The following is a 23,178-nucleotide window of genomic DNA, read 5'->3' as shown; positions in this document are numbered from 1 at the left end:
ACACAATTTATGAGTCCGTCAAACAAAATACAGGAGGCACTGAAAAGACAACAGCTGTCATCTAAGTGGTAGCTGAAGAATGTCTTTATTCACATGTTCTTGGAAGTTGTTGCCCTAAAATCAAAATATTTTTTTCCATCCAGGGTGGACAGGCCTTCTCTGACGTACGGCGAGGCGATGCAGTACGGGATGGAGAATGTGTCATGGCTGAGGAGACACTCACAGTGGGGAAAGTAAGAGACCCAAACCCAAAATCATATGTTTCCCAAAGAGTAATGTCGAAGCTCAGTGGTGGCTTCTCCGGCCGTCGCCAACTCTCAGCCAATTATTTTTCGTGTCAGGCCGTAAACATGTTTAGTTCTGTTGTAGAGTTGGACATTTTAACGTGGACGTCTAAGAGGACGGACCACAGACTGTAAAAACAAAAAGAAAGGACTTCATGAGGGCTCCTAAAAAGTGAAGCTAAAGCAGGTGGAGCTCCCCCTGGTGGCTGACGTCAATATAGTTCATAAGCTCCACCCCCTTCGTGTTAGTGGGCGGGACTTAGGCCAAACTAAAACACTAAAATACTCGTCAAATAAATCTTTTTCAAGTGTGGTTTCTGTCATTTTAGGTGGTTAATGTAATACTGATGTACACACGTGTAGGTAAACAGTTAGCCAGGCTCTGTCTAAAGGCAAGAAAATATATATAAATACAGATTTTAACGCTTGCTAATAAAGAACGTAAAATGTAACCCTAAATAATCCTGAAGAAAAGTGATCTGCAGATATGTCAGTCAGTTTAGGAGGAGTGGAGGTTGTGAGAGAGGAATTTATCACCTGTAACGAAGCACAGTGGACAGTAAAGTGTAGAAAATGTTCACCATCATTCATGTACCGACCAGTTCAGTCTCAGCATCTCTTTCAACTCCTTTCCTCCTCCTCCATCTCTTTCTTCAGACGGACGGTGAACTTGTTCCTCATCATCACCCAGCTGGGCTTCTGCTGCGTCTACTTTGTCTTCCTTAGCGACAACGTCAAGCAGGTCAGGATCTCGCACACACGCGCACAAACTCATTTTCTGTCTTTGAAAGGACTTTAATGTCACAATGCATCTACGTCACGCACACACGAAAGCTGATGGGTTGACGAAACACAGGAGAAACCAATGATATAATCAGAGGGAAACATAGACAGGCAATGAAGCAGGAAACAAAACACCAAGGATGAAGCCTACAAAATAAAAACAGGAAATGCAAGAAAAGCAAACTGGGTCACAGAAAATACTCAGAGCTCAATCTCATGAACAGTAAAAGGTTCTAAAGTTAGTACCTTACCATAACTTAATCCCAATTATAACCCTTAAGTCTTAACCTTCATTTAAAGACGTTATTTTGTGGTTTTGGCCTTTTTGGTTCCTACGAACGTAGACAAAACAGGAAGTCAAAGTGCAAGCCTTTGTTCAAACAGGACACGTGCCTCCAGGACATTTGTGCCACATCTTAAACCGTCAAGACTGTTTGACTGTTTGTTTCCGTCAGCACGACACACAGATGACTGTCCTCTGACCTTTTACCTGCACTACCTGGCCAGACAAGCACAATAAATCAATAAAACAAGTTAGAAAAACCTCTCTGGACACTCACATCCCACGTTACAGCATTTGTTTAATGCAGTCCAACAGTTTATAATGAAATATTTAAAGCCGCATGGTTGATGGAAAGACAATAAGACGGTTAAATCATTTTTATTTGACTGGAAAATGTCTTTACTATAAAACACACTGATTTGAAGAAAGTGTGGTTTTAATTTCACCAAAGCGTGCTATCGTCTGTGTTCGTTGTCGTGTCACATGAATGTTGTTAGTTGACTTTCGACCCCCGTTCTCTGTTTGACGTATTGATCCCGTCTGGTGTGTTTTGTAACAAACTCTAATGTGCACTTCTTTTGTGTTTGCATAATGTCAAGTGCACTTTGAGGAGCTCCCATAAAATTAAACACAAATCACACTCTTTTATCTGTTGCTCTTTGCAATGTAAATATTGGATTTAAAAATGGAAGTGAGGTTAGATTTAATTTAAGCACTGCAGCTTCTTCCCACTAGATGGTGGTGTCTGTCTATATTTATGGTCGCCTTTCCTCAGTTGCACATTGTAGTGAAACAATCAAACTTTTTAGCTCAAGGTTCATTTATTAATTAAACAGATGAGATGAGGAGCTGTTGATTTCTCTGACCCCCTCCGTTTTCTCCTGCCTTCTTCCAGGTGGTAGAAGCAGCCAACGCCACCACCGTCAGCTGCCAAATAAACAACACCAACCAGACCCAGATCCTGGTCCGGAGCTTCGACTCCCGCCTCTACATGCTCTGCTTCCTGCCCTTCGTCATCCTCCTGGTTTTCACCCCCGACCTGAAGTACCTGGCCCCCCTCTCTCTGGTGGCGAACCTGGTCATGACGGCTAGTTTGATTCTCATCTACTTCTACTCGCTCACGGTAACAAACGCATTTCTGTCTCTTCTCTCTTTTTACCCTCGCTGCTTTACTGCTGCTTTTTTCCAACTTAAATCTTGACACTGAGTTAAATGGTTAATCACTGTAGAACTTCGTTGACAAAACAGTTGTATGCTGTATAACATCTGCTGGAAATATCACAGAAGAAGAAGAAGACGCATGTGGAGGAGGAAGACTAGGCAGAGAAGAAGTGAAGGAGAAGTTTGTCCTAACGTTATTGACAACACTGAATTGATCCAACGGAAGAAAATGAGCAGCATGTCTCCACGTTTCCAGAAGAGACAATTTCAGAGAAGAAAAGGGAAAAGAAGAAGAGAAAAAAGAAGAGAAGAATCTTTTCCTCCATCTTTCTCTCCAGTCCTGAATTGCTAGAGTAGAAGAAGACGATGCCAAGATGTCCGCACGTCTCCAACGTTGCCGTCCACATAGATTCCAGCTTTGTTCAGCTTTTCAGACACTTCTTGTTTCAACAACTGGTTGTTTTTCTACCTCCATGTTTCTGTCCCTCACCTGATGTTTCCCCCTCGTGGAGCAGACATGCTCAGAGAGAATGGATTTATTCCAGTAACCAGAGAGAAACCAGCAGCATCAGGAGTTTACATAGTTATCGGGAGATCAGATTATCACAAGTTCACACCTCTTCTCCTCTGTCTGGACTCTGCCTCTCTGTTCCTGCCCAGCTGATTGGATTCTGGGCATGTTATGGATAACAGAGCAACTGGTAGCGACAGAGTCTCTAGATTACCTGTTTTCTGGCTGAGGGGGTGTTTTCATCATGCTGCTCCTGCGCTTTACTGATATATAGCAGTCGTGTTCACTGAGGACTGGCCTTGCCTTGGAGAAAAAAAAAAAAAGCAATTTCTTGCATCAGAAACTTTACACAGATTTAGTACAACGAGATGTATCTTTCTCCGTGAGGTGTTTCTATCACTGATGAATGACCCAAGCAACAAATTTAGGTGGAAACTAGAGCATGCAGACAAAATCAGTTCAAAAACTCTGTGTTTTTCTTTTGTTGATGTTTAGCTTGGTCCCATTTCTAACCCTGGACCTTATACTCATATTAATGTGGTATTTAATGTCTCTACATCATGATTTAAAGGCTTTATTTTTAGAGTTAGATGTAATTGTGTACAATTTAACTTATTGATTCTTCTCCATCTTCTAAATTTAAAACCAGAAGTCATTGTTTAGCTTGGGATTGTCCTACAGTGATCACATTACATCTTATTCTCTCTGTTTATATATGACCCTGCTTATTTCACAGCTACTTAGTAAAAAATCCATATTAAATAATTATTTTACAAGTTATTTGCAAGCTCTGAGTCCTACAGGCCCGAGGAGCGGCGTCCTCTTGGCACAAAGTCTTATTACTTAATGTGATTGCCAATTATCTGTAGAGAGAAGTTCTCAACTGCAGATTATTACGGTTAGATGTGAAGTAGTCTTGTGTGAGCATCCCATTTGTCTTGGATTATATTATCAAGATATAGAGACTAAGAGTTATAATTTTATTTCTCTTCTCTTCCCTCCACAGAACATCCCGTACCCCATCGACCTACCAAAATCCGGCAGAGCAAAAGACTATCCGCTCTTCTTCGGGACGGCCATCTTTGCCTTTGAAGGGATTGGAGTGGTATGTCGCTGATTATTGATAATAAATCTAAAGAAAGCAAGAATGCTGCTTGGACCCTTTTTTATACCTATCAGTTAATTGTTTTTATTTATTTTGGAACTAGAGAAAAACAGGTTATCTTACTTCTTCTATACTTTTAAATGTGTTTTAGTTAGGAGTTATTATCTACAAACCAAAAATTAATACACAAGCTGAAAAGAAGCAGAACTGTCACTGTTGTTTTGCTAACAGTGCGCTTGTGTGTTTGTCTCTGTGGGTCGGCAGGTCCTTCCTCTGGAGAACAAGATGCAGAGGCCTCAGAGCTTCTCCCTGGTTCTGTATCTGGGGATGGGCATCGTCACCTTCCTCTACATCAGCCTCGGTACTATTGGTTATATGTGCTTTGGAGAGCACATAGATGGGAGCATCACTCTCAATCTGCCAAACTGCTGGTAAGATGGAGTCATTGATCTCTGGGCTAAAAATAGACACCTGATCAGTGGTGATCGGATGAACTGGTAGCTGGTACCTTGTGTTCTCTACTCCAGAAATGTTCTGGTCATCCAACGCTGCCATAAACTCCCTAACCCTCTCTGGAAGATTTTTCTCCTTGACGCTGTCTCCTTGCCAGAACTAAAATAAATAACTACAAAAAATCAGACTTGGCTGAAGCCCAATCCAACCATTTTAAAAATGTTGGCTCCGACACCGATCAGGACATCCCTAACATCTACCCACAGCAGTATGCTCGCTAACATTAGCCTAGAGGGCTGGAAATGTTTGCTGTTGCTTGGAGCTGCTCCATGTCTGTGTAGACCTGTTTCTAACATTGATTATTGTACAAGTACTGACATAATCACCCAGGTTTTAAATATTAAATATCGAACATGTTTTAGGTTTAAGAGCAGATCTGTCAACATCTCATGTTTACTAGGTAATCTGGTCAAACCTGTCAATACCGAGAGATTGTTGAGAAGGCAGTATTCACGGATAAATTGGCCAGAAAGTCCTGTTGCCGGAAACCAAATTACTTCATCAGCTGATGTTATGGGTTAGAGGTCAACATTTACCTTGACCAGGCGTGACTCTTGAATAAAAAAAAGTAAAAGTCGGAGGCACAACATTTAAATTTTGTGGAGACGATAGCTTTACATTTGAAGGAGCACTGGGGGCGAGAAACATTATAGAAAATCTGCTGTCCAACACAATAACAGCAGCTCAAGTTTTGTAAATAATTAAACACATTCAGTAGCTGCAGTGTTTTCCTGCTAGGGGTCCTGAATATGACAGAATCTTGGCTTAGTCTTCAACTGGCATCAACCGCTGAGCGCCACGGGTCTGAAGTATGTTAAAAGAGGTTAAATTAGCTGTTGGATCATAATCATCTGTGATTATATGGTCCCACGTGGTCCTGTAGTCGGTCCAGGCATTTTAAAATGATCAGCCAAGCTCAAGGGGAGGAAATTTAGTTTATTTCAGATCAGATCAGGACTTGAATTAACTGATATTCAGTATTCAACAAAACTTGTTCAGGATGTTTGTAGTAGATATTAAAACCTACAGTTGAAAGTTTAACATTTTCTTATCCATACCAGTTCTTCTTTTCGTTTAATTGGCAAACCAACTTAAAGGTGCGTTGCCATCAGGAATTTCCTTTAAGGACACATGAGGTGGTTAATTTAAAGCTCCTCGATCTGGCTTGATAGTCTAAATAACGTCCTGTAGTAGGGATGGGTAAAAAGAAAGTAAAAGAAGACTTCAAGTTTTTGTAGATAAACAGTTTTATTTGGCTGGATGTTGTTACTCCGCTCTTCTTCTTAAATGTGTCTATTCATTTTTTATGTTGGAAACAACACTCCCCTTTCACCAGAGGCTCTTTCAGACACTCAGAAAATCAAATATAACCAATCCCGTGTTTAATTAACTCTGTGATCAAGTGTGTTAAATGGAGAGTATTTTAAAATGCACATTCAGACATCTCAGATTATTACTTCTCCCCGAATTATGACTTGTCCCCTGTGGAGCTGAGCACACACTGACAGGAAGCTAATCACAAATCTGCTCTAATCACACATAAGAGACAAGGTAGGAAGATGATCTTCATTCGCGCTGAACACACGGAGACAAATGTGGTTTCGACTGAAGCGTCATTCTTATTCTAATAAAGTTAGTATAACCAAACACTGTTTGCTCATTACTTGTTGCTATCATCACAGCTGTGGGAGAGAGGCGTCTGTGTAAATGCTTCCCGGGACTGGACTGATGGGACTAATTAGTGGAATAGATTGGCTGTTCAATGAGGTTGAAAACTCAAAGCCTCTAATTACAAGCATCTCCGTTTGAAACACTGAGCAGAAGACATGTTTGTTGTTTAACAAGGACCGCTGAAGGATTCCTCTCCAGCTCCTAATATGTTTCTGACAGATCATAAACATGAAAATTGGCGCCTTGTCTCTTTCATCAAAGGTCTTTATTGGTTGCAGCTCAGCGTGCTTTTAAATTTCTGCTTTTATGTTCTCCTTCGTGTCCAGGACATATCAGGCCGTGAAGCTGCTGTACTGTTTCGGTATATTCATCACCTTCGCGCTGCAGTTCTACGTCCCGGCAGAGATCCTCATACCAACAGTACTGGCTCGCGTGCCGGAGAGGTGGGAGAAGGCGGTCGACCTGTTGCTCCGGAGTGTCCTGGTCATCTTCACCTGTAAGTATAAAGCAGTCAATCAGTGTTTTTCTATTTAAAGGTCCAGTTTGTTGGCTTTAGCAGCATCTAGTGGTAGGTTTACAGATTGCAAGAAAAAAAGCATTTAAATTGTACTTAATAAGGTCCAGACTTCATCCTAAAATGTGCACACTGTACAGTACTGAAGGGCTTTTCAGCTTTTGTTTTGTAGCTAATCAGGCAATAATTTAATATTTGGAAGACGAATTAACTGAACGCTGTCCAGTGTCATTCAGAATCTCCTTTAAGACACTTTAGGAGCTCTGTTGGAGCCAATCCGATTTTTAATTGAGTCATAATTTGCTCTGACTGAAACGGGAACCATACAGGGAGAAACATTGCTCTTTAAAACTATATTTCTGACCACAATCAGCCAGCAGTTTCATTTAGCGTGTGTGTGTATTCCTTATAGTGAAACCCTCAACGTCTACCTAGTTTATATTTACATAGCTGCCCCATTAAGATCTTCAGTTTTGTGATCTTACATCAACAAGTGTGTGTGTCTTCTTCAGGTATTTCTAACAATTGATCGAACTGTAGATTCTTGCATTCATGCCCTTCCAGCCATGTATGTATGTATGTGTGTGTTTGTGGTCATCTCCTTTGTGGTGTGAGTTGGCAAGAGAAAGAAAACGAAACTCAAAGACACGTGCATTCCCCCGTCTCTTCATTCTTCCTCCTCTCAGCAGCAAATAGTTCCTGTAATAGCCCAGCTAGACTATTTATAGCACCAGTGCTCCTACAATTGCTATTGATTCCCATCCAGCCAGGACTGCGGATTCTTTAACTCCGCCGTCCTCTCATGATTCATTGTGGAGGTGCTGAAACACGTTGAAGTCAGCAGGGGGCATACTTATACCTACTTATTTAAGCATCATTATAGTCACATTAAAGCTGCTGGGGTTGAGATTTCCAATCTCTGGAAGCAGGAAGATGGCAGTGAGATGAGAATGGATTTTTTTTGTCTTTCCCAACCATAAAATCCACCCTTATCAAACAGAAACATGCTCTTCCATACCCGAGGTTAATATTTAATTACAGAGGAACATCCTTTAAACCCTTTAACATTCACCAGTAGTAGCGTCTTTGTGTAGACAGTCATTGTTCAAATGCACAGGATTTCAAGTGAAGCGTGCATTGTATTTACTGTGTTTACTCAACATTTGAGAGAAAAATTGGTTTCACCGTCTTGTGTCTGATGTTCGAAAACAAAATTGTTATCTGCCAAATTGGTCATTGTACTGGATGGCCATGGCAATGAAGAAGAAGAAGCTCTCGATGAACACTGAAAAACATAGACTATTCATTTTAACATCATTGTTTTAAAGATGATACTGTTCATTTGGATTTGTTTGATGGCTGCTTGATCAGTTTTAACTTCTGTAACCTTACGGTGCTGGCAGATAAAGCTGAAAATTCCCAAATAAATCAGGAATAGCTCCAAAACTCAGGTCCATATGAATGACTATGGCCTCTGTGGATAGGAAAGACCTTAGTGGATGTATTTCTACATTGTGGCTGTTTAATTGGTGATAAACGAAAGGAGAAACTGAACTGTTTTATCCTTCTTACGGATCAGATAGTAGAAAACACCCTAATAGCAGTGATATCATGCACAGAGATGCCACTGAACACATTTAAAAACCCCTTTACTATAACTGTACCAACAGTTTATAGGAATACTACAAAGGTTTTAGTTAAAATGGTACCAGGCCAACCATTTGGCTGCTTGGGTAACCAAAATACCCAAAGTGTGCCACATTGGGTTTTTAACCACTTTATAGGGGTGGGGGAATAACATCTACTTCGTATTTTGTGTCACATACCGAAGTAAAGGTTCATAAATGAACAAATTCTAGTCCTCACCAACCCTTAATGAGCTTTGGGTAGCTACAGAAGGCGTAAGACAAGGGGCTGAGATAGTTTCTTTCTGGGGGCGGTTGGGCTCATCCTTTTGGCACAGAATGAAAACCCAGAGCATCTGGAAGAAGGCCATAATACAACTGCTGCTCTCTTACATTTAAAATGTGTAGTTGAAATGTCTAGAGAGGCTCACATGTTCCTTAGAGATCTAAAAGACCGACGCAGTTTAGTCCAGTCAGCGCGCTCAAAAAACTGGATTATTTGATTACATTCTGTTGCAAAAATCTGAGCACTGGCACTAATGAATCCTGGATGGATAGACCGTGATTTGCAAACTGACACGATGCTAACCAGTGCCTCGAGGCGGTTCACTGTTGTTCTTGTTGACAAGAAAGAAAAACTAAACGAGGCCTTGAAAACAGCTTACTCTGTCAAAAACAAGGTCCTGAAGATGCAATCGAGTTTGCAAGCAGGCAGCAGTGAAATCGATGGCCAATCTGCAAGTAATGAGGAGGATGGAAGCTCAGGTCCGTGTTTCATTGTGTTTACAATGAGTTTAGGTTTAGGCTCCGGTATCAAATCAGGACGAGAGTGGTTTGTTTTCAGCAGAATACTAATTCAAGTTATCCTTTGATAACCTGAATCACATTTTCTTCTTTATAAAAACCTGCAGAAGAAACATTAAAATCAGCATCAAATTAATTATTGACTTAGAGTACGTATTATTTAAAGTAGTTAGACTTAACATCTTTCATGAAACTGATATTTTATTATCTATATCTAAACCTAAGACATCCCTTTATATCGTAATGTTTTCCCTAACAGCAACAATAAAGGTTTATATACCTCTATAAATTTGTCTGCAAGTGGAAAACTAAGTGATCCATAATGCAGAGCACAATGTTTTAGTGCTTTTTAATGTTTTTCTTCTCAAATATTGGATGTAGTCATCAAGTTCTTCCAATGAAACAGTCAAACAAGGCAAATCATGACAGACACCTGTGATAAATGATTACAAGCACACTGACGGCATATAAACATGGTCAAACCTTCAGTGGCGTCGCCCATAGGGTTTCCTGCAGGTTTGAAGCTCAGTGTCGCGTCTCTGGTAGTCTCCATCTTGGCAGCGCCTGACACAAACTAACCCCTGGCTAACACAAAAATGGTCAAAGAGGTAGAGCAACCTGTGAGGACACCCACCTGTCCCTCAAAGCACCAGTGCCCATATTTTTATATATACATTTAAGCAGGTGAAATGTATATTGCTTTTTAAACCAGACTCTAGCGCAGCCCTTGAGCCTTCTGTGTTAGCGTAATTGTTTTGCCTTGGAGGTTGCTCCTTTAAGCTGACATGACTGACGAGAATTTAAAGACGCCTAAAAGGTTTCACGTTTTATAAACTCTGTCATTGCAGCCTGTAAAGCCTTCGTATCAAACTTGGATCCGCTGCATCAGAGGCGCTTTCATGTACAATGAGTTCTTGTCATATTTATCATGTGTAAGGGTCATACATGAGCTCGTGGGTATACAGCGGCACACAGTCCGAATAACAAACAATATGCAAAAGGTTCCACACTCTCTGTAGGTGTGTTTTGTGTCCTACGCACTTTAAGATGTGAAGTGCTTTGCATAAAAGCCTCTACAGAATGATGGATGTTCAAAACCCAGTTTAAATGAGCCTGTAGGGAGATGTGAAGGGTTCAGAACGTGGCAGATTCACTTGAGTTTGACGCAGATGCTGGTTCTCGAGTGCTTGAAGTCTTTAAATTGTATATGCTTCATTGGACCGTGCTGCATGTGTGTGGGGGCAATAACTTGGAGGGTAAATAGAAAAGTCTATCCCTTCCAAGTAATATCCAGCCTCACTTCATTGTCTTTTCCCTTCTTCGCTACTGCATATCATAGAAATAACCGTAGCGCTCACTAGCCCCGAGATCTTCATTTCCTTTATTAGCTCTGATTTGGGCCTGATAGAGAATTATGCAGAAGTCATTTACCATGCCGTACAGGTTTCTTCCACATGCATGCTGATAAGCTAATGAAAGGGAATAAATGCATACATGTGCCGCTTCATGCCTGCAGGTCATTTGCAAGGCAGCAGCCCCTTGGTTTCACTGGCGCCACGTGAAGTGTTTGTGGATGTGGACACGGTGCTGCAACAAGAAAAGACCTGCTTCCAGTGGGATCGCACTGATGAGTGCTTGAAGGAAGGAGGCGAGGGACTAGTATTAGCATGAAATTACTTTTATTTTTGAATTGGAATATAAGATGAGACAGAAGCAGAGCATTGTCATCTGTGAATGCATAGGGTAAATCTCAAGGAGGGTGCCTCAAGAGCAGATGTTGGTTCTATGCTCTTTGGAGAGAGAGAGAGAATCTTTTTTCGTTGTTATCCTCCTGCTGGTGTACTCTTAGCGATTGGTCTGCGTCTCAAAGTTATATGAGAGTCTAGCGAAAGACGGACAGAGATTTTAGTTTTTAATCTTCTAAATGTTACAAAGAGATGAAAAATACATCTCAAAAAAGTGTTTACAAGAGTAGTGTATCCCTAACATTCACCTGAAGGATGTTTCCTCTTCAAAGTTTTAATCTTCAGGAGCTGAGAGTTGAATGTCTTAAATCTTTAGTGCAGTGTTAATTTTGAATGGATTTTTTTTCTCTCCCGTCTCTTTACTCAAGATGACTTTCGATTGGCAGAATAGTAAAAAGAAGCTTGATCTTACTAGTTGCTCCAACAACAAAGCTTTGCCAAAACAGTCAGATAAGAGTTAAAAGAGACGCCGGCCGTGAGCAAAAGCTCCCGCTCGCTGCCGATGCTCAGCTTTGACTCGTACTCCCACTCGAAAGGTCAGTTCATTTCAGTGCAGGGATATTTCTTTTGAAGTGAGCACTCTATTCTAATTTACTTGAGATAGGCTGAGCGGTGGAGGAGCTTACTGTTGCCGTTAGTGCTGTTTTGGATCAGAGAGCCTCTGAGTGGCAGCAGTAGAAATGTTACATGGCTTTACCTCCATTAATCTTGCTGCATTAATCAAGCTTTGGCTACTCGTGGGGGTTCTACAACACATTGAAAATCACAAATATTTGACATTGAAACACCTGATTACAGGTTCTTTTGGCTCAACTGTTGGTTATTTTTAACATGGTGCCAAAACATTGAACAAAGACAAAATGCAATCATTTAAAAACCCTGAATTTAGTTGAAAATAGCACCAAGAGAACACATAAATTGTTGAAACTCATGTTGAATCTGATGCCAGCAACTGGTTTCAAAGACGCTGTTACAAGAGTTTTCCATTGTGGCCCCGTGTAGACCTTGCATTAACATCTGTCTTGGGGAATGTGATCACAAGTGTTCAGCTCTGACTACATGTTGAGGTGGTCTGGGTCACATTTGACCTCATTCAAGTGGCATGTTGTTAATTATTGATGTGGTCATGTTGATGTTGAGCATTTCCTTATTTACCAGTGTCTTTATTTCCTTTTATTATCAGAGATTATAGAAGTTTTGTAGTTAATGTTGAACTGCAGAGCTCAACACTTCAGTTTTTCTGTGGTGTTTGTCGTTTCGTAATGCACCGAATGCTTTCAGTGCTCTGGACTTTAGAAACAATGCTGATGAACCAAAACAGTACATTTTACAACGAGCCGTAACACCATGAAACACTCTGTGGAACTTAATGGAGCTGCAGACATGTAGTCACGTTACCCATTAGTCAAATAGAAATATTGATGAGTCATACTTCAGTATTGATCTGCATCCATCATGCGTCCCATCTGTTCACTTTGCAACATGACAACAAGCCAACCAAACATGAATCTAGAGTCATAAAGAACCATCTTCAGCAACAAGCCCTGACCTTAATGTCGCTGAGTCAGCCTGAGAGACAGGAGACACAATATGTCTTCAAGCTGCTTGAAATAATTCAAATTAGAGATTCCAATTCTGATTAGAGATTCCAACTTAATTGTCTGCTTAAGAGACATGACCAAGATGTCTCCGCATCTCGAAGGTTGTTGTCCACCTGGATTCCAGCTTGGTTCATCTTTTCCACCTCCTCACCTGATGTTTACCTCACGTGGAGCACATATGCTCAGAGAGAATGGATTTATTCCAATAAACAGAGAGAAACGAGCACATCAAGAGTTTACATGGTTAGAAAAGGTTTACACCACCACCTCTACATCTGATTATTGAAAACTCCTTCTGATCAGGCTAGTCTGTTCTGATTGAGGTGGTTACATCAGGTAGTTTTATTCCTATTATTAGAGGAATACTTTAGTCCATGTAAACATAGCAAATCTTTGTCAAAATTAGTTGAACGAGGGGAAACTTGGGTTTATATGTGAATACTTACTGTACTCAATAAACTCTAGTCATTCTGTCTGAACCTGACTGTTCCCGTGTTCTTTCTACAGAAGAAACTTAGAGTCTCTAGATGAGCTAGAGTCTTCACTGGCCTTGTTTTCTGAAGATTGTTTACAACAAGGGTCTCTCAGTAACTTTTAATGCTTTCACTAATCAAACTTTAACCTACTTTAACCATATTCACAGCGCTGACAAACAAGCCATGAAAAAAGATCAATGTTTTGTTCTTCTCAGTGTGGCAGCTATATATTGCCTCCACTGGTCATTACATTTTCACTTCCTTTCTGTGAGTCACTTTGCCACAGGCCTGAGCTGAGCAGCTAGCGTGTGTTGTTAAGCTGTTGATGGGAACAAGAGAGGACATGAGGATGTTGCGTGAGCCTCCTCTTCGTCTCTTGGATTTTGTTTTGTTTTTTTCCTTGTACGTCATTCCCAGAACACTGGTGGACAAAGGTGGAGTGATTTTTTTTTTCTTCCTTTTTAGCTTCAAGAGAAATAGTGAGATCCTGATGTTGGTCAATAAGGCCTGGCTTGTCCCAGTTTTCGCAAAGGTGTTGGAACTAGTCATCAGTGAATACCAGTGAAGCTCTTCCAATCAACCTCTTAATGGTCCCAAAGGGCGATAGCCAAAGGGATAACACAGTGTTTGAAGCTAAAAATAGTCTTAAATTATGGTTCCCAGTGAGGTTGTCGATATCATTTCACCTCAAAATCAAGTATACTTGTTTATCCTGTATCCTGAACCACCGTTGTTTACTCACGTAGCTTGCTTTATTGTGATTTGACAAGTTCTCAACCATAAGACATTTTACATGTTAGCCTTCTCTTAAACGTATTTGAACAAGGTGGCACTTAAAAACTCAAAAACAACTTATCTTTCCACTAATAGGGGAGTTATTCATGAAAACTCACACACCTTTCCCCAACTACACCTGCCAACCTCTCATCCACCCACGTTGGGAGAATATCTCCAAAATAAAAAGCACTTTGCTGCCAATGAGTGTGGTGTTTTATGAGCTAACATGTTCACCTGAGGAGGCAAGGCAACCTTTGAGCATTTAGCTAACCTTCTCATGTTGTTCTGTTCACTTTAAAACCCATTTGTTGACATTGACATCTGTAGTTTGTTGAGTCAAAACAAGTGAAAGCAACCTATATTTGGCTTTGTGACACACACAACTGCTTGTAAATCAGAGCATAATACAGAGTCATTAATCTCTAAGGGCCATAACACAACAAGCCAACAGTTGGTTGTTGGCGTTTACATTGTGTAACGACTGATATCGAGGTCTGCCCTGTACTGTGGTTAGTAGCGCTACCTAGCTCCTTCGCTAGTCCTAACGCTACCAGTTTATCTTTTAGAAGAATAACTTGGGTGCTAAAAACCCAAAAGTTATTTCCCCTCACTCTGCATCTCACAGGGTATAACTTTTAATTTTAAGGGATGATAAGTTTACATTGCGGGATATGAAACAAGAAAACAGTTTTTTCTATTTGTGGCTTCTTCCTTGTAGTTTAGGTTAATGCCATATAGTTTCTTAAGGCCTCATACATATGCATTTAAATGGAATATTTTAAACTTGCTACCTGTAATAAGCCGTCAGAAGTCGACATACAGTAACTTGGTATTAATGCAAGACAAAAAGTGTTGAGAGACATTTTTCCAGCTATTGGGCCCAGACTACGAAAAAATAGTATGTGCTTAGTTGCGTTGACACACCTTTGATCATATAGCGCATTCAAACTCCACTAAAGGTACCACTCTTTAAATGGAAACCAGAAGTACCTGAATGTCTCTGAATTAAACCAACTTCACTGCTGTGGCGTAAACGGTGGCACATTACATTCATCTGCTTCAGCCTTTGTCATTATCACATCCCCTGGTGGCAAGATAAGATGATGAAAATGTTCTTGATCCTCAAGTGACAGGAAGAACAATCCGCCCTAAAGGTTACATCCGAGACTCAAAGCGCTGCATGTTTTTTTTTTTTTAAACTAGCCTTTTCTTTAAATGACAACCTCTGTCCTCAGACGGCCAAACCAGCAGCAGCTCTGATACTGTTACTGTGTCAGCCAAGCTAAAAGAAGCACAGCCAGACCTGCAGTAGCAGACAGGTCAGCCTGAGGATCTCTGTCTTTAGCATGGACTTCCTGCTGGGCGGGGAAGGTCAGGCTCACCCTCCAACTCCATCTTCCTTCTTTTTCACTCCTCCTCCTCCTCCTCCTCTCCTTTTGCCCTCTTCTCTTCCTCATAGTATTTTTTTATCATTATGCTTGAAAGAGAGCTATTTTTGTATTTGGTTTGTGTCTAAAGAAGGAACTTAAAATATATTGAAATCATGACGTATTTCAAGGTATTTTTTAATATTCAGTGGTCAGTATCAGTCACATAAATCTTTGGATTGTCTGCGCACCATTCTTCTAAACCCACTGCTTTTATTTAACATTTTTTTTGCCCTCCAATCCAATAGCGACTTTGTAATATTCAGTATCAGCTGATTTGGCATCAAAAGTTCTTCCCTTGTAGCTTCCTAAAGTCTGTCCTTGACTTCCTTGTCTTCTCCTAGAGTTGACTGGATTCAGTCCAATAAATCTTTCTGTCAAAATTAATGTAGTGTGGAGAGGGTAGCTCGTACCTTGTGTTCTCTTTCCTGTCTCGAGGAAATGTTTCTCTTCTTTTAAACGCAGCGTTCAGTGTTTATTGTTGTTGTTTGGGTGCAACCTTTGGCAACCGGCTAGGCAATTGTCGTTGAAGCACAAGAAGAAGTTTAGACGCTACAGGGTTTTGGTTTTTGGCAGACCTACAAAAGATCAGGCTTGGCTTGATCCAATCCGATCCTTTTAAAAAATACCTGGATCGGCCCAGATGTCAATCTTCAGAGACAGATCAGCAGATCCCTGGTGGAAAGCAAAAGTCTGAACTCGAAACCAGGACTTGTATTAAGAAATCCATTGGCATGCAGGTACTTTTAACAGTCTGTATATCGTCAGTGTCCTTTTAACTGGATAAAAATTGTTTTGAGAGCAGGACATACAGGTCGACACTGAGAAAGTGCAGTGGTCATTGAAGCCTTTCTTCCACTTTCAGAGCCTCTTAGAAACTAAGAGAAGAACACGAGGACTCTCAAATACAAACGGGTCAGTGTGATGTCAAACCTGAGAAAGGACAACAGTCTCTCTCTGATTCTATTGCTTGTTTATCCTCAGCCTAACTGAAGTTAAGTGTCCAGTGGGAGCCTCTTTGCCTCCAGTGCTGGACTCTTCTTCTTTTCACTGTTGTATTTTCAGAGGATGCTTACAGCTTAATGTGTTTGTTGTTCAAAGGAAGACTCTTGAAATTTGTCAGTTTGTTTTTTTAGTATAACTTCACAAAAAGAACAGCAAAGCCTTTTGACATTGATCAGAACAGTAACCTTCATGCACTCCAGAGGATAAACCCTTTTTGATTTCAATGATCACTTGCCCACTTCCCATTCCATTTCCTCTTTCAGATTAAGGAAGGCACTCAAACACTTCGCAGCTTTTAGACTTCCCGTTTTTCGTATTGCCATTGGAATGACTCCACTACCTGTTTGTGTGTTTCGTTATTTGTTTTTGGCGTCTAGAAGGTTTCAGACAATGAAATGTTCCATTTCCAACAGATGACATGGCAGGTTACAAAGGTCTCCTCGTGACATTTTCTTGTCCTACAATGCTCCGTGGCAGCTCATCATGCTGTGGTACCAGAATGTGGCATTTTGTGTTATCAAAATCACCTTTGTTTGTTTTTTGGGTTTTTTTGCCCCTTTTGATTTCATTTCTGCTCTTTCCATCCATCATGTATGTCAGAGCAGTCAAAGTACACTTTTGTGTGATATGTAATTGTATTTAAAAACAACAATTGTTTTTGGGATCACCAGAAACAAGAGTCTTAATTTGTTTATCTGCTCAGATTTTGCAGATTTACAGCTGGAACTGCTTCCTTTAAACCACTCACTGCCTGCTCATGACCAGTTAGTACTCATGAACAATGTGACCTCCTCCATCTTACCCAGGGAACATGATTGCTCACTTTGTGGCCCGCTTTCCATTTTGCTCAAGATGTACGTCAATTATTTTAAAATCATAGATTCAGAAGAGATTGGTATGCATTTATTCATGAAGCCAGGGTCTAAACTAGAAGCAGACGTCCTTGTTTATCATACCTCCCCTCACAGCTATACAATTTAGAGCAATAATTTCCTACAGTTATTGTCTTTGAGACAGAAGGTAAACACTTGTCTTGCATTTGTTGTAATTCCATCTTGAAGGCCATGAGGTGCCTTTTCTCACCAACACTGTCTCTTTGGGTGCTTATTACTCTGCTCACACATAGATCCAGACAACTGTTCAAGGCTCTTTATGTAAGATCAACACTGAGGTGTGTGTTTTCATATGCCAGGGTACTTCACATACTTCATAGCCTCTTAAAATGCTCCAGTAAATAAATATTTCCTTGTTTTTTCTTGGAATTTATTGTGAGCTGTTGGTGTCTTGTGGCCATTCCTTGTTTTATACATTTACTCTTTTTTTGGTGACAGTAATCGTGAATATTTTTGTGGTCTAGATGTAATCTTGGTCAGAGGAGTTCAGAAATATGAAATTTAGACATTAATATGAACAGCTTCTGTCCTTCTGCCTTCCACAAGTTATGTAGAGCTTGAACCATAGGGAACTACCTCCTACTATTTTTAAAGAAAGGAGGATACTCGCAGTGAACTGACCCATGGGTAATAGCAACCGTTCAACCCACGATGGCATGGTGGAAATGGTTTTCTTTGAGACAGGATAGCACTGAGAAAGGTGTTGTTTACCTTGATAACATGTTGAAGTTTTGGTGCAGCTGTTATCTAACAGCTCAGTTGCTGTTTCTTCTACTCAAATTCATCCAGTGATATTTAAAACTGATCCACTCATATCTTCTCCTGTAGAGGAGCAATATTTATTGACGATTTAATTTGCTAAAATTAGCAACAATGGGATATATTATATTTTTTAATATTTTTGCTACTAGGCAGTACTACAACTGCTACTTGAAGATCTCAACTTTTTAAACTAATCAGAAACACAAATCACTTAATTTATCACATTAATTTTGTGTTATCTGTCTTATACAGTATTTTTCCTCCATCAGTTACTTGGCCATCTCCCTTGAAGATAATTTTTATCTCACTGAGGCTTCCCTGGTGAAATAAAGATTAAATAAAAATGAAATAAATAATCATCACAGTCCAAATTAATTACAGCCCCTCCAGCCAACTGTCACCTCCTGATTAAATGAATCCTCGCCGAACACGCTCATAGGAAAGAGCTGCAATGACAGCCTCCTGTTACCTTGTATTTTTGTAATTTCAAACAACCATGAGCCAAAATAAATTGAATTGGCAACTTTGGAATTGTGAGTCCTGTTTCTGCTTTGCCAACGGTTTCACTTACTCGCACAAAGTGCCTCAAAGGCTGAAATAATTCATTTAATTTCCCCCAAATTCCGGTCATTTTCTGGAGGATCTAGAAGGGAGGGTTTAGCAAGGATGCATCTATCTCCCCCAACAAAAGTGTGTAATTGCGTAGCAAGGAAATGAGTACATCCACTTCTGTTGCTCCCCCTAGATATAACTCTACATCAGGTTGACATATAATGCTTCTTAGTAAGGTGAAAATTCTGTTTATTTGGCCATGAAGCAATGTTGACTTAGATTGGCTTAAGGGTAACACAAAGGACAGTCCGGAAAATTTAGCTCCACAACACTTTTCCCTTTTAATAGAAAAGTTAAAAAAGAGAGTTTGTCAAACTGGCTGCCATTGCCATTTGTACAATTAATTATTCACTTTCAAAGTTCCAAAGCCCAAGAAGCAGCTTCTTTACCCTTTGTTATTAGCATGAAATGTAAGGCAAGGGCAAACTGGAATGCCATAGATTTTCCACAAATTGGAAACCAAAGAAAAAGTTTGACCTCATTACGGAAATTCAAAAAGTAGCAGTTGGTTTGTGGAACATGAATGTACCGAGTTGCCCTAGCAGTTCATCAGATGATCGTTGTCCGCCTCATGGAAGGACTAGATAAAAGAATTCAAGGTCTTGAGGTTTTATCCTGTGGAGAGTTTCATTGCAGTCCAATCCACTGCCAACAAAGACATTTTTTCTTTACAGCTGAAACTAATAATCATCTTATCAATGCAGCTTATATTCGTCTGCAACATGTCTCAGTTATTTTAGTTGTAGCAGAAAAACGTTTGGTGCAACTGCAGTTTTGCTTCTCAAATTGCTGTCTCTTGGTTTGGAGACAAGTATGTCCACCTCTGTCGGCGCTTGAGGTTAAGGAGAAAAGCTAATTGCTGACTGGATACAGTGATGAAGTGGTGGGAAAAGAGGGAGGTTAGCCAGAGGTTATGTTGATAAAGAAGGGAGTACAAGACTCAGGAATGGAGGGAGAGAAATTATTCAGAGGAAGAGCGTGTTTGATGCCAAGTTAATGATCATTAGCTATCAGGACTGTTTGGTTTAATTATACACAACTTGCAGATCAGCAATTTTGAGAGTTTTATTAGCATGGTTTATGTATTTGTCATTGACAGGGTGGACTTGGATTGACTGCCTTGTGACAGGAACATCAGCAAAATACTACAGCTAACAGATCGACTGTCTAAACAGCGTTTCTTTAGTGTGAGACTGCAACATGTCTCCACCCGTTCTGTGGAGCATCCTCTACAGTGTATTAATTGAGGTTATTTGAGAGAGACGTGCATCATTTAGTAGCTGACAGCAAGGACTTGGCATTGCAGGATTTATAGAAGATAGAATAATGCACAAAGGTAACTTAAGGCAAAGTCATTTTTCTCTACATACACAAAAGAATGATACTCTGTGTATTACTGAACAACCTGGGGTGAGCGGTTTGTGTAACTGCATTTAATGCCATCTTAAAATCCCAAATCAAAAAAGCCATGTCAAGGCCAGTAAAAACAACAGCGTATTCATTAATTTCCATGAAATCACTGTGATGGCGCTGCAGGTTTAGCCAGCCCAGCAAAAAGGTAAAAGGGTCATCTAGGAAAACAGTTGCCTTTTCACACATCTCAGCTCAGCTACAGCTCTAAAATGCCTCATTTTAGTGTTATATGCATTTTATAGTCAACCTATGCAGACTTTATTGGACAATGCTCCAGTCTAGTGTCAACTTGCTGCTCAGATGGTTCATTAAACGTTAAAGTAGCTGAACTAGATAAGAAGCTAAGTTCAACTGGAGGCACTCATGTCCATCTATAATTTAATGCATATGATCGTGTGGAGGTTTTCGTTTTATGTTCTTTTAAATTAAATAAATGTGGGGTTCATATAACATTATTCACAGTGTTGGATCTGCTCAATGCCATATTCAGACTACAGGAGTTTTGGTTTGATTCTTCCTCAAATGATTCCCCAATCTACAGTCCAGACCTCGCTTATCACTGAGGTTCTTCCCTGATTATCTGAATGATTATTTTCTAATCTTGATACATAAAGAGCTCGAAACTGAGATCAGATCTGAAGAGGTGGCTGGGGACGCATATTAATCTCGGTACCTTAAGCTGGTCACTTGTGTTCCGACTCCCCAGGACGAATGTTAATGTAAGGTCTGATTGGGGCCAAAGTCTTAATCGACTTAAGAAGTTCTCATCTCCATTTGCTTTGACTTTTGAGCAACGAGGGCAAAGTGCTATTAAAGTGTCTGTCTCTAGAGAAGTCACACCTTTCTTTAGAGACTTTGGATCACAACTCTTCACTGAACCATCAGTGCTGTTTGAGCTGTTTGAGCTATTTGAGCTTTCCTCTCTGGAGGTTCAGTGGATGTTAATCTATCTGCTGCTGCTGCTGCTTCTGGCTCCATGCTGAGTAGACCCACCACCAGCTAATCAGCATTAGCATATGCAGACCATGACTTCTCACTTGCTGTTGGTCTGTTGGGCAAACTGTGCTCCTCTCCATCTTTAATGAGCTCCAGTCCACTGAGCAGACGATCGGCCAGCTTGGGTATTGGCAGATGAAAGTCTGCTCTGGCCTGCCCTGAGCTGGAGGCAGCCAGGTCCGTCCTGGTTGGTGTCCGCTGGCGGCGAGGCGAATAAATGAGAGAGTAGAAGAGTGTCTCGTTCATTCTGGTTGACTGTGGTGAGAAAGAAACTCAGACTACCAATCTTTGATCCAACCTCGGAGCATCCCCTACTGCTCGCTGTAGCTTTCTGACTCTGGAGGTAATTGACTCCGTCTGGTTGAAGAGTTGTCTCTCTCAGTGGATTTAAAAACTGTGGGCTTGGTTCAGAAATTGCCTGCTGATAGTAAAAAGGCAGCCTGACCCTCACATCTCTTCATCCCTCCAAGTCTGTCCTTTATTTTCCTTCTTCCGGCCTTTTATTTGAACTGGCCTAGCTCTGCCCGGCGTCTCTGTTGACGCTGGCGGGTGTTGAGATAAAAGCCCCGGAGTTTCAAGTTGTTCAATAGTGTGTTGTCCTAAATGTTGGAGATAAAAATAGAGCGAACCCCTACTTCTTCAGTTCAAAAGTTATGGATATTGCTGGATTGTTGCAGCTCTGATAATGTGCTGGAATTCTGTTTTTATTTATTTTGGACATGGCAGATATAGTTTTGTTGCCTGAAGTAACTCTGATCAAGATATACTGAAAAGAAAGAAAGGTCTATAATTAGAATAACAGTACTTTATTTATATAGATATTTCTAAATAAAGTTACAAGTAACCTAGCTTGGAGGCTTAGGCAGCTAGGACTGTGAATCAGGTGATAAATCAGCTCCAAACCTCTTTAGTCTGAGTCTACATTTACACAAACCCATCTCAGTGAGCTCGTTGTGGAACATTTTTAACTCAAAGTGATTCATTGTGTTAGCTTCATAGGGGTATTTACGTTACTAAATGTCTTTTACTTTGGTACAAAAATATTGAAAAATAAAAGACAACCTTTGACATTTTTCCTACCACACTTGTGAATGTTTTTCAAGATTAACGGTGTCATAATTAGAAAAGCAGGCGGCACAGTGGTGTGGTGGTGGTAGTGGTGTGGAGTTTGCATGTTCTTCCTGTGTCTGCAACGGACTGGAGACCTGTCCAGGGTGGACCCCGCCTCTCGCCTGACGACAGCTGGGATAGGCTCCAGCACAGGACAAGCGCTTACAGAAGATGGATGAATGAATAATTAGAAAAGCAGGCTGCAAGGGTCATAAAGCAGATTTTGAAATTATTTTTCATCTCCCCTATTTCTTCTCCCTGCTCTTGATATTTCGTCTCATCTGAAAAGGAATCTAAACTTCTTAAGGTCTGATTTCAAAAGAAAAAAAACAAAAAATGTGACCAGAGCATCTTTCTGTCTTCATCTTCATCATCTCAGGAATCAGGAAAGTCAGAACATTAGAACATACGAGGGAGGAGAGCAGATGAATCTGGTGAGAAATGGAGTGAAACGTGCTCAGGGGTGAAGGGAGGGTGAAGGAAGAGGAATAAAGGAGATGGATGGGGTAGGAAAGATGGCGATGCAATGGGAGAAGAGGGAAGGAGAGGGTTCCACTGTGTGAGAATAAAGCCTTGATTGTGGGGATTGTTTTTCTCGTGTCAAGAGGCGACCACGCTTGCAAGCATCGCTAAGGAGTCACCTTCACCTTCAGTTTCTATGCGCAAACAGCAACAACCGGTCGCGATCTGATAAAACAAATGCTCTGTCCGTTAGCATCTACTCCACAGTGAGAAGACGAGATAAGTCAGGTCTTCTTGTCCTCTCTGTGCGCCGGGCGCCCATTAGCAGCAGCTGATGATAAAAGACTCTTTGAACCATAATCAATTGCTCGCCGCGTTCAGGTCTGTCAAATTAACCTACGAGAGGCGACGGCAAGGTCGAGCTTTTGCCGCCACGTGGCACGTTACGCCGGGGAGTAAACCTGTCACTTCTAGGGGGCAGGCCGTCGAAGGTTTGCTCTTCAAACTACATCTGAAGCTTTCCGAGCCATCAAACATAGGGTCGGGAGGAGGAGGAGGAGGAGGAGGAGGAGGAGGAGGAGGAGCAGGGCCTGCTTAAAGAATATGCTGAGCACTTCATAGCAAATAAACCACAAGGCTGTAGCT

The 23,178-nt window shown here is 40.8% G+C and overlaps 1 protein-coding gene across 1 annotated transcript in view; it reads left to right on the top strand.

The window, feature by feature from the left end:
- slc36a1 (solute carrier family 36 member 1) overlaps positions 1-23,178 on the top strand; it is a 36,483-nt gene that overhangs the window by 9,619 nt on the left and 3,686 nt on the right. Inside the window, exons 6-11 of the mRNA XM_084549566.1 lie at positions 144-233; positions 942-1,026; positions 2,246-2,473; positions 4,029-4,127; positions 4,392-4,558; positions 6,638-6,807. Of these exons, the coding sequence (XP_084405692.1) occupies positions 144-233; positions 942-1,026; positions 2,246-2,473; positions 4,029-4,127; positions 4,392-4,558; positions 6,638-6,807 (839 nt within the window). The remainder of the gene's footprint in view (positions 1-143; positions 234-941; positions 1,027-2,245; positions 2,474-4,028; positions 4,128-4,391; positions 4,559-6,637; positions 6,808-23,178) is intronic.

Source organism: Chelon labrosus, assembly GCF_963514085.1.
Source record: "Chelon labrosus genome assembly, chromosome: 8".
In the NCBI taxonomy this organism is placed as follows: Eukaryota; Metazoa; Chordata; class Actinopteri; order Mugiliformes; family Mugilidae; genus Chelon; species Chelon labrosus.
The sequence above is the reverse complement of the archived record's forward strand: the minus strand, read 5'-3'. Positions and strand labels throughout refer to the sequence as shown.